The sequence below is a fragment of the Apostichopus japonicus genome, chromosome 4, assembly GCF_037975245.1.
Source record: "Apostichopus japonicus isolate 1M-3 chromosome 4, ASM3797524v1, whole genome shotgun sequence".
Taxonomy (NCBI): domain Eukaryota; kingdom Metazoa; phylum Echinodermata; class Holothuroidea; order Aspidochirotida; family Stichopodidae; genus Apostichopus; species Apostichopus japonicus.
The window spans coordinates 25,027,569-25,040,583 of NC_092564.1; the positions used below are offsets into that span (position 1 = coordinate 25,027,569).

At 38.2% G+C, this 13,015-nt stretch overlaps 1 protein-coding gene across 4 annotated transcripts in view; it reads left to right on the top strand.

The window, feature by feature from the left end:
* LOC139966911 (acid-sensing ion channel 2-like) overlaps positions 1 to 13,015 on the top strand; it is a 46,407-nt gene that overhangs the window by 6,575 nt on the left and 26,817 nt on the right. Inside the window, exon 1 of one of the 4 annotated variants that reach the window (XM_071970381.1) lies at positions 8,403 to 8,800. The exons of the other annotated variants lie outside the window; for them this stretch is intronic. Within the exon in view, the coding sequence (XP_071826482.1) occupies positions 8,425 to 8,800 (376 nt within the window). The 5' untranslated portion in view covers positions 8,403 to 8,424. Of the gene's footprint in view, positions 1 to 8,402; positions 8,801 to 13,015 lie in introns of those variants that run through there. 4 annotated transcript variants of the gene reach the window in all.

Here is a 13,015-nt window from a genome sequence, read left to right on the forward strand (position 1 = left end):
TTAGCTTGTGGGGGGAGGGGCGGACCAAAATAGTTTGGGGCCCTTTTAGGCCCACTATCTAAGTGGAGCGCCACCATAGGTTGGCGCGTAGGGTGCACGAACATTTTGGCAGAAAATGCTTCTCAGATCGCTGGAAATGGCACTTCCCATGCCTTATAAGTTGCATCTAAACATTAGTTTACATTTGTTACAACAAACCCACCTCTGAAAGCGGCTTTTAATCTAACAGACATGACCTTCTATTTGATGTTCTGCTTGGTAATTTATCAGAATGTGATATTGTTGTCTATGAGGAAACCACAGCGCGTTTATCTGATTATATATTAGGCTCTTCAGTAAAGTCTAGTTGTATCGATTGTATACACGTTCTTATTATCATGTTTTCACATATATGCATCACTAATTTGAAAGTTAAGAAAGAGAGTTTGTTCAGACTTCATTGAAATATCACTATATCAATAAGTCTCCTGTGATCATAATTATATACACCGTTATTTTCAGCGACGTTATCCTCCCCTTTACTCCCCTTCCCTTCCCCTACCATTCCCTCCCCTCCCCCTCCCCCCGTCACGTAGTCTTCACGCTGGTAAGATAATCCTCTTCTTCTATACCTGCTCCTCCCCTACCTCAGTCATTCCTAGTATACTGTCTGTTTTATCAAGAACTCCCCATCCACCCCCCCCCCATCCACCCGCCCCCACGCTACCATTCCTGCCGTCCATTGTGTCGCACCATGTGGTTTAGATTTAGGTCATGGAGGAAGAGAGTTCACTTCCAAGGCTGTTTATGCAATTATCTTCCTACATCATGCATGTTGTCATGTGAGCCAATTCGACTTACATTGTTCTTATTAGCGCTATATATATAGTTAAGTCTATTTGTTTTAAGAAGTTGCCTATGTGTATTTAATCGCTAGTTCTGAAACGATATTGTTAGCACAGTCCCACGGACAAGTACATAGAAAAATCCATATACTCTTGAATAGGCGACTCTGATATGACGTAATCCAGCAATGGTTTGTTATAACATGAATACACGACATGATGTTATGTAAATATATATATGTAAAGCCATTGACTAGAAAATCGTTTATTTAACAGGAAAAAACAAACAGCAAAACTATACAGAGAGCATGTTCCCAAATGCGAAGGATAAATCAATTTTTTAGTTTGATTATTTCTTACACTTAAAAGTTAGTAGCAAATATTAGTTCTTAATGATCGCATATCGAACCGAATAACCTTGATATATCGACGTTATATGTATGCTGGATATAGTACTTTACGTCGGAGTGTCACATGTCACGAGATTCAGTCACAACATATAGTGCTTTACATGAGCGTTGCATATCACGTGATGTCAGTCACATCATGTAGTGCTTTACATCGGAGTGTCACATATCACGTGGTTTCAGTCACATCATGTAGTACTTTACATCGGAATGTCGCATATTCCCCTATTCCAGTCACATTATATAGTATTTTATATCGGAGTGTCGTATATCCCGTGAGTTCAGTCGCATCATGTAGTACTTTACATCGGAATGTCGCATATCACCTGATTTCAGTCACATCATATAGTACTTTACATCGGAATGTCGCATACACGTGAGTTCAGTCGCATCATGTAGTACTTTACATGGAAATGTCGCACATCACGTGATTTCAGTCACATCATATAGTACTTTACATCGGAGTGTCACATATCACGTGGTTTCAGTCACATTATATAGTATTTTACATCGGAATGTCGCATATCACTTTATTCCGGTCACATTATATAGTATTTTATATCGGAGTGTCGCATATCACTTGATTTTAGTCACATCATAATAGTACTTTAAATCGGAGTGTCGCATTTCACGTGATTTTAGTCACATTACATAGTACTTTACATCGGAGTGTCGCATATCACATGATTTCAGTCACATCATGTAGTACTTTACATCGGAGTGTCACATATTACGTGATTTCAGTCACATCATATGACATTTCACATCGGAGTGTCACATATCACGTGATTTCAGTCACATCATATGACATTCCACATCGGAGTGTCACATATCACGTGGTTTCAGTCATATAGTACTTTACATCGGAGTCTCACATATCACGTGGTTTCAGTCACATATAGTACTTTACATCGGAGTGTCATATATCACGTGATTTCAGTCACATCATATGACATTTCACATCGGAGTGTCACATATCACGTGGTTTCAGTCACATCATATAGTACTTTACATCGGAGTGTCACATATCACGTGGTTTCAGTCACATCATATTGTACTTTACATCGGAATGTCACGTGATTTCAGTCACATCATATAGTAATTTACATGCATGGGAATGTCACATATCACCTGATTTCAGTCACACCATATCAGGGCTGGCTGAGAAATACCGATGAGGGTATTACCGCCCGGTTTTCCTTGTCCTGGAAATATCCATATAGGTGGGAAAAACTGGGAAATATTGGAAAATATTAAACATTTGAATAGTTTTCATTTTGTCAACTTGTTTGGTCATGCAAAAGTGTTAAAACAGCAACTTAAAACCAAGCAACAGAGTTAGTTCAAACTTGTAGGTCCTATTTGTACAGTACAATCATGTAAAAACAATACTGAACTTGACATGTTTCGATTAAAATTTGACAACTATTCAACTTTTTCTCCAACTATTTTGCATGGAAACAATTGACCGTAGTCAACGCTGCAGATTATGCAACGTGGATGAACATTTGAATATTTAGAGTATGCAAAGATATGCAGCGTGCTCAAAAAGTTCTAGTTGCAAGTTCTTCACCGGGCAGTGGCGGAGAAACAGGGGGGGTTGGGGGGGTTTTAACCCCCCCACTTTTTGAAGAGGGGGGGTTGGCCCACACAATCAACCCCCCCTAGTTTTTGCCAGTAATGTTCTGTTATAGCCTATGTTATGTGCTCCAAATTGCATAATAAATCAAATTATTAAATTTGAAATTGTTAATGTCATTTCAACCTTTTACCTGGTAGGCTACATCAACAATAAACGACCGAAAACCGAGTTAGAATTGACCCACACATTATTTCTAGCCCCTTTCCCCCACCTTGCGCATTGGAACTTGTAGCTCATAGCGCTAACTTCACCCCACAACAGACATACACAAAATAACGTTTTGTTGCTGTTGAATAGCTTTGGAACTGTATACACTTGCCAACTTCAACGAGGTGAAGGAAGGAAAAAAAAAAGAAGAAAGAGAGAAAAGGAGAAAAGGATGGAGTAGAAAATACGGCAAGAAAAAGGGAAGAGAAAGAGGAACAGTGACAAAATTATTCGAATTTGTAAAGCAAACAGCAGATATCACATCATATCAGTGAGCATGAAAATGGCGTTCCACGATAAACAGCCTCCAAACCATGGACGCAGATCCTGGTGAGGACAGCGGGACGCGTCCCCACCAACTTTTTCAGTAGTGGGGACATGATATACCGTGTCCCCACCAATTTGTCTTGACCAATAGCTGCATTTCAAGTTCCCCTGTATTGAACTTTGGCGCAGTTTGATCCAGCATTGTGCACATGACATGCATCAGTTCTCATTTTATTGTATTTTATCCACAGTTGTTAAATATAGGACGGAAATCGCATTTGCGGCAGTCTATATTTGTTTTCTGGGAGAGGACCCCAGACCCATCGTATATACAAAAGTCTACTTGGATTATTTGTCCCCTGATTTTCTTTCTGCAGACGCCCATGTATTTCTCCAAACTAAATTTCTAAGCCATGAGATCTAAAACTTAAGGAGGTTTAGGAGCATCATTAGGTCTGGGAAGTGTTATTTCCGGCGATCTGGGAGGTATATTTGCCCAAAAAAATTGTACGCTACGCGCGAACCCATGGTCGCGCTCCGCTTAGATAGTGTCATAGAGCAGACACGCGTCCCCACCATTATCCAAGACTGATCTGCGCCCATGCTCAAAACTGTCGATGTGTGTAGTGTTCGGTTTCGGAAATATGTGGTATATTTTTATTTCCTTCAACGAAATCTTTTAGTAGCCGTCTGAATTTTCGAAAATTCCCTAACCAACATTCTTCATCATACTTCATACTCGTGCAATTTTGACCCATCTGTTAGGGTTTGAAGGAGGTTTTTCTATATCGGTTGTCCATAGATGATATTTTGTGCAACATTATGGGTATGTTTTGAAGTGAATTTATTCACGAGAATTGTGAATTTTCAAATTCTGAACAGTGGGGCTGACGGATTTTGTGGGCCCCGATGAAGAATCACCTACAAAAGCAATGATCCACAGGATATGTGATGAAGTCGAACATGATGTGTGACTGGTGACAATCTTCAAAAAGGTTATAGATGAGAAAAAAAGTGTTTGGAAAAAACTTGGTTCTCAGGCAAAAGTGTACATATGGTTGGTCAGTTTCAAGCCCGAGAAGTGCCATTTCCGGTGATCTGGGGGTACCAAAACCAGAAATTTGCTTGTACGCTGCGCGCCAACTAATGGTGGCGCTACGATTAGATAGTAATACGCGCCCCCGGGTTAGAAAATCCTGCATACGCCCCTGGTTAAATGCAGCTTTTCAAGGCCTGGGCAATGCCATTTACTGCAATCTGGGAGGCAATATTTGCCAAAAAATTCTTGTGCACTTCGAGCCAACTTATGGTGGCGCTCCACTTAGATAGTGAGCCAGCAGTTATGACTTTTTATTTCATCAATGGCCTGCAACCCCCCCCACTTCTGGCAAGAAATCTCCGCCACTGTCACCGGGCAATATCCACTGCTCCTCTCAAAAAATATGTTACCACTGTTGCATATGGTATCACGTAGTTTCACTTACATACATAACTGTTTATTGCCTGTGACGTCACACCACTGTTAATCTCTCCGTCTGCGATGCTCAGCATACAATTCATATCGACGGTTCCGCCTTATATTGTCAGTCACGGATTTGTTTATATCTCAGAACTAAAGCTGTCGGCGACTAGCTGTGTTTTTTTTCATCTCGATTCAATTAAAGTTTATCTCAGCTGTTGAGAGCGATTATATAAATATAAAACAGCTCTAGAGATTTCATTAAAGACGTACATATTAATTTTACATCGTTTAGTAGCATGAGCAAGTTATAATATTTGAACTTGTTAGCTGAATCGTCAGTATATGAAACACACACGTTAACGCAGATCTCGGCACAATAGGCGTTAAGTAAACCAATTTTTAAGGTAACCAAGTGATGATAAGCTTATGTGTAATTTATGTCGATAGAATAATGTAGGATACACGAGGAGAGGTTACCCTATCACTAACTGCATACCAATATCATTTAAATCACACTGTTATCTCACAACCAGGTCAGTTTAGCGCAAGCCTAACGAGAACACGTACAAGGTTATTGTATGGTATAGGCTCATTGCATACGATAACCGATAAAGCTCTTCCTGGATCTTGTTCATGGAAAAACCATGCTGCAGCAGCAATCCAAACCCTCCCCGACCCCATACAACCCCTCCCAGCCCCTCTCAGCCCCTCGAGCATAGACCGTTTAAGAAATATTCTTTTGAAATATGCAAGCATTGAATATCGATCCGTCCTACATAGTAGTCACATGTTATTGTCAACACGTTCTGACTGAGTCAGACTACATACTGAAAAGTGAGTCATGGTCAACCAATTAGAAGTTGAGTTACGAGTCTAATCTCTGTTGGTTTCATCGTTAAATAAACTCTACGACGTACGCGTAGAGTTTTATTTGACATCAACCCAATAGGTGCGTATCAAGAATGTATTAATCATATTTAATGATTGATTTTAATTACATATCCAGATTTAGAGTAGCTCCTTCATCTTCGTCAGTTCCTTTTTGGCCCAACGATTAAGTTTTAAGCTTTTAAAGGACGGCTATATCGTTGAATTTGAAGTCTCACAAGAAACAAAAACAAAAAAGTTGATAGAGTTTTAACTTAGAATAATCCTCTCTGCGCACGCGCGTGTGTTGATAAATCGGTGCGTGTGTATTTTTTGAATTCTTCTGTTTTGGCATTAAGATACTACGTTGGAACATGGTTCGGCAATTACGTTTGGTAGATAAATTATCTCACAGGTATTTTCCGTGCTAGTGGTTAGTAGAACTATTGCACGAAACACCCATACTTTAACAATAGTCTAAAACTCTATTAAGATTCGTGTATACTACATGGTGAAGAATAATTCAAGACCACGCATGCATGAGATGCTAGGATAGGGATGAAGAAATTTGGCTCTCATTTTGGTATCTAACAATCTAAAACATCAGATAACCTTGAAATTAACCTCTTGAGGCTACAAGCACGAGCAATCTACTTATTGCAATTAGTTGTAATGTTCGTCTACCTAAGACAGCTGTTAAAACATCGTTTAAAACCACGAATTCATATGCAGCATAAATCACACTGTTCTATTTCTGTTCTATTCCAACACATTCTGTTTCCTTGATGAGATTTGGTTTTTTTTCTCATTAAACAAATTACAATTCTCAATTTCCGTGAATAACTCCTAACTGTCAAATAGAAATAAAGAAAAGAAAAAAAAAACACGAGAATTTAAGATAAAGTATTATGTTGGGTCTTCTCTTCCCCCTTCGACTTTGCACATTATAACCATTTGACATTTGGTTTTGCACCTGTTATACCGATTGGTTATCCCATGGTGAACGATGTGTGCCCCTTTGGTAGCTTAGGGCGTTAATCAACCGCCTAACGAGTAATCATGTTGACCTCATTTTAATGTTTTATTACATTCTGCAGTGTTATCAGCTATTCATTATAAAACGTGGAACCATTCATAAACCATATTGCTAATAGGTCTGGCAAAGGTCAACCAACAAAGTCAAGAGAAGGCCTTTAAGGAATGTGTCCCACCGATCCCATTTTCTTGTTCATGGCGACTGTGGTGACATGTATGATAGTCAACTAGTGAAATGTTTGTATATATTTGTCAGAAGCGTTGATAGACAAACGAATACCTACATAAATATTTCGAATACGCTTTTGTCTGATCAATTTTGTGAATATAATTTCGAAAGCGAACGCAAGGAAATGTGTTTTTATCATTAATTTATTCTTGAATCAGGGATTACATAAGAAAGAAAGAAATTCTCTAGAAATATTTGTTGTTTTTTTCTTAGTCTGACATGATGGTGTTTGGTGATTCAACCATGTCTTGCGTTTTAATCAATGTAGTACAGCGTTGTGGTACGTTGGATCTTGAAGGCCGGGACACAACCCTGAAGCGACAATGACAGGTGCAATTAGGTGACTGGCCTTCGCTTTCGGTTAAAACTAATTTTCTGATTTTTGCTTTGAGACTTTAGAAGTCTGAATGTGATTATACAGGAACGAACGTGAAAGTAGATTACAAAGATTTCAAAAAGGAATTTATGGATTATTACATAAGATCTTCGGAGGACTTGGAAAAAATATATATCTATATTTTGTTATATCAGCCAGGAATTTGTATTCGCTGTCAAACTTTCCCGATTCAGGAGAGGTCCTAGCAATATTTTGTTCGACTTGCATTGTGCTAAAGAGAGAGCTCACGTGTGTCTTTGCATTTTAGTATCAAGTTTGCTACTTGTTTATATGCATGTTATACCGAATATTAGTTTTACGCATTATTATTGTTATTATATTATTTTTACGTGGATCCTGTGAATTCTATCTTTGATTCGGAAAACACACATTGACAGCTTTAGAATTCGATTCTCGGTTACATTTTTTTCAGTTGAAATCGGGATCTCACATTATAGCCAAACGTTAATGTGTGATGTGAACTATAGCAGCGAGTGTAGTATACAATCATTATGATAGGCTTCGGGCCTATGCATCTGTTCCTTAACAACTGACTACGATTAATATTCAGTGGAAACATTCGACTTTTTGTTTTTCTTTGTTTTTCAAATGCAGTGGAACATTATAACCAGTGGCACTGAGGGAAACGTTGATTGAATTGTTTTTCAATATAATTAAGACTTTAGTGGATTTGATAGTTTACCTTGTGGTGGTATAGCCTAATTACATGTTACATAAAGTTATTACTTCGTCATCAAATGTGACTAGCCATAATTACATAATTAATTACATATGCAAGATTTCGTGTTCATATATATATAAGGGCTGACTGTATATAACTTATTGCAATAAAATCTACATTTGAACGGTGGATTGAGGAGACCAAAAAAAAATAACTATTCTTTCTCTATCAGTATGATTGACACCAGTATGCTTCTGCATGTGTTCAACAAAAGGTAACGACTCAGTGCGTTTAAATAGTCAATTACTGCAATATAAATACATCTTTATTTCAATTCTTTGGAGGTATAAACAAAGTCCAATTTGCCTGTAAAGGCTGTTAAATTACGGCATATCAATAATTGCTTGACAGTTTCCTGTCTTCAAAATGGCAGAAGCAGCGAACGAAATCGTTAGCACTATGGATGCGGATTTATCGACGCCCCAGTCACGTGACAGGAAATGTTACTTCCCATTGTGGGCTTCGGAGGTATCTGATATCCATGGGATGAAGCATATCATGAGGAGAGGATCGCGTTTAAGACGTCTGATCTGGTTAATTATTCTCCTTGGCAGCGTCGGTATATTTGGTCTTCAAAGCTACCGTACAATTGAGAATTATTTCCAGTATCATCACATGACAAAATTGGACATTCTTTACAAAGTGCACATAGATTTTCCGGCACTGACGATCTGCAATCTGAATAAATACAGGATGTCTGAAATCACGGTAGATGACGTCAAACACATCGGTTACTATTTAGGTGAGGTTGACATAATTACTATGTTATGTGTATTGTCTTTATACCGTGATAGGCTATCAGCCTATGTCGTCATTACGTGCATAATGTAAGCAAGTCTATAGGTTTATCGTATAGCTGAGTTCATATATATCACTCTGCTAAAATGCTACCGGTACTTACGTCATCAACAGGAAGGTACCATTTTGTTTTTTTGGCAAACAAAAATGGCGGCCTACTATAGAGTCTGGTTTTGTAGGCTACTACCGTATGTTTTCCCCCATTTTTTTTCTCTTGTGATGTAAGTACCGTCCTCCTGTTTTCAACTACCCCCCTCCCCCATCCATTTGAGACGTACAGGGCCACTGCGACCTTTTGCTGTGAGCATTATTCATGTTAATGCACTTAAGGTTACTACATTATAACCATGCATATTTTCCGCTTGCATTGTGTGGTATGTGGATATTTCTCATATGGGGCGGATCCAGGACTTCATTAAGGAGGCTGTGTGGCACCGCGGTCGTTCTACCGCCCCCCCCCCCCCTCCGGATGCGCGCCTATAGCTTATTCCTAGCTCGCTAAGCGTTAACCAATTTCGGATATCGGCATTTCGAAATTTACAAATTTCAGTAATGCTAAATGCTTTTATGTTCCAGTTCTTTCAATCTGGATATCAGTGACCATTATTTGACTAATCTAGCGTATTTGTCGCTGATACTGATAAGATTTATAGCATGATTGGAATCTGTCGGATGCTTCTAAGTATAGCGAGTTATGAAACGTTTATTCCAATAAAATGAATACAATTTTTCCTGCGTGAGTATAATATAATGTTGTATTTTGAAAATGTAAGCATTTGAAGGTAATGCTTTATTTTATTAACTTTGATGTGATTTTTGTGGACTAAAGTTAACAGATGTTATATGATTTCGGGCACCAAACTATTGAAGTTTATGAGTTGAACATATATCACCAGATGTTAATTCTTTCAACACAAAGTAGCCTATAGAGTTAACTTGGTCAACAATTCGATGTCATATTCATTTAGCATGCATTATGTAGTCACACGCGGCAAGGGGAGGATTTAGGTCAACCCCTGGTCATCTCACCACACATATCCATCCCCCCCCCCAACCCCGTAAATCCTCGGACAAACTGTTAGGCGATTTAGTTTCTCTTCAAAAGGATATTCCCACCCTTTCACGTTCAACCCAGGCGCGCTTGCACCTCCTGACAACCATAATGCCATATGAAATGCATTGCAGTTGAAGTTCCCGTGTAAAAATTTACAGAGTCGATTGTTCTGTAAATGATCGGTACGCGCTGTTGTGAATTAACCATTGTTTACTATACGGAAGATGTACTTCTCAACAATCTTGTTGAGATGATGAATCTCTCCCTCCGAAATAACCGCCATTACAGAGTGCACTTATGAGGGAAGTTTAATGTACTAAAATGGCTTTAAGTATATTTGTTTACTCTGGAGATAACAATTATTGCAACATGAACAGGTTTGAACATTGTTGTGATAATTACAGACTCATAAGTTCAGACTACTATAAGGTTAACGTACTTAAGTATCAATTATGCTGTGTAGAAAGGGTATGTGTGGAAAGCATCGCGTATATTGTATAGTAAATATTTAAAAAAAACGTCTGTTATAAATGACGCATGCGCTTTATTGTAGATGAACGCGTCTCCTAAAGGACCTATGCGTAAGTCGATCAAAGGTGAATTGGTGGTGTTATAGTCGCTGGGAGAGGGTGTGGGTGGGGAAGGAGGAGGTCCATGGGAAGTGGGGTGGGGTAGTGCACAATATGACGTCACGACTTTCGAATACCATTGAAATAAGGAATAACACAAACTACGGTACTATATGACAATAATCGAGGACATTTCACCCATTTTAATAATCGCAAAGATACCGTATTGGGATAACACAAAACAGATTAATTAAAAATCTTTTATACAACATCGTTAATTAATGATCATGAATTCAAACTTACTGCAGGTGGTGACCTTTCAAAGTTTCCTGAGACTTCGACGGGAGACCATTGAAATCTGAACATGCGTGGGTGACCGTAATTAGGCTTCATAGAATATGTTAGGTTGTAATGCCGTAATGAAAAGTGCAAGGACTATTACCTAAAGCCTTTGTCGAAAGGAACCCAGTTTCATAAAAATTTCTGGGTTCTTTTTCTCAGTTTCAAGAGGTAGCGAAGGGCGGCCGATGCCGACCCTCTCCTTCCCAATCTCGCCCACCCCCCCCCCCATCCCACCCCTCCATCTTTTGTTGACATATGATAGTACATTTTTGAATCACTACCGTGCGTTGATGAAGTATGATCCCGTTCGTGTTAGGGACATCGCTTGGTCGAGAAGTTAAGATCATAAACTCGTGTTAACAATATACACCTAAACTATGTAAAGATTGAACATTCTTTACGTGAGCTCGTCTTAATTGCTTTTAAAAAGTACTCCACGCCGCCAGTCAATGTGTCATCTTTCTAATATGCGATAACCAATTTGTCTCTCTAAAAGTTTTTATCTCACGGGGTTGGTTTTGCAATTTAAATATTAAGAAAGTGTAATGGACCGTTCGTGACTTCAGGATTGCTTAGTCTTATTAATTGTTATATTTGTACTAGTATATGTGCGTTAGGAGGGATCATGTTTGCTATAAGTCGTTGCGTAGCAACTACTTGACAACCAGGTCGTGTGTTTATCGAACCAACAACACAACTGTTTTGGACATAGCCCTATGACCGTATATGAGTCACTCTTTCAACATTTAACTAACAATGTATTTGTATACTTCAAAATTTGTCATAGCGAGGATGAAGAAAAGGAATTGAAAATATGTATCACATCGTCAAGACAGGCGGACAGCAGATGTAAATAACCGTATGTGATTGTGTATGTGGGGGGAAGGAGGGGGTGGGTGCCTCACAAGGTGCAACAGGGGGCTTAAGGCCTGACTTGTTAGAAATAAACTGAGTATCAACCGGTCCCTCCCAGTACATATTCAAAGTAGCAAAACCCATGCACACACAAACACATGTGGCAAGATTCTAAAACGTGACTATGTCGCATTACAAGAGAAACGGTCGAATGCAAACATAATTTATGATGTACTGCCTACTCCATGATTAAACAGTAAAACGACTTTTCTTTTTTTTTATTCTCAACGAATATATTTTTAATTATAATTTAATTAATGGCGTTTGTCACGCGGTTCACGGTTTACGGTTCAACTTATCTTGATTAGAAAGCCGGTCAGCCTTGTTACGTTACATGAATGTAATACAAATCAAGAATTGATTTAATTTAAAAAATGGTTAATTTGGAGACATCCCAAACCCCCACCGCATCACTGAGAAACTTTCCTGATCCCTTCCCGGTGAAATTCGCCAATATTTATAAGAAAATTTTGTAGCAGAATATAGAGTAACATAACATCTTTCATTAACTTACAATCACATTCTATAACTGCATTGACAAATAGAAACGAATGCCTTAAATTTGGAGTCCTTGGCTATATATCGATAGTGTGTTAGTCGCATGTTAAATTAGAATTATAAAAAAATGAATATCTTAAATATGAGTATTATTTGTTTCTTATTTTCTGAAGTACCATGCTGACATGATTATGAAAAATCATAATTGGATTGTGTGTTCCAATAATATATAACGTTGATTATTACCTGAGTATATAGGCGCTACTAATTGAAAGATCTTGGTATTGTAATAGATTTCCGGGGTCTGCGAATCTGCCATAACTTACTGACTACAAATGTGCTTTGTTTTATTCATCAAGTTTGTCACCAAGCTTGGGCATAAACCAACCATGTACGGTGATCTTTAGAATGGAAAACAAATTATAAGGTGACGTCAAAATATTAAAATCTCTCTGTAATTATATAACCAATTAAAAAGATGATTCATTTTCACATATACATATTTTGATATTTTTGTGTCCTAGTATAATTGATCGAAATGTGTTTTTTATGGTTGCAAAATGACAGAATGATTACTTACCAAATATCAACAGTATATTTAACAATTTTACATCAAAATAATAAATTGTTCATTTAACGTAAAGTAAGCATTTACAAAAAACTCTGCAGCATTTGAGTTCATATCCTGCAGACATTTTGTAAATGTTCAATTACACAAATGTTTCAGTGACGCAAAAGCTATGAGTTGTGTCATAGTCTTAGTGGGCTTTAAACCCCTCCC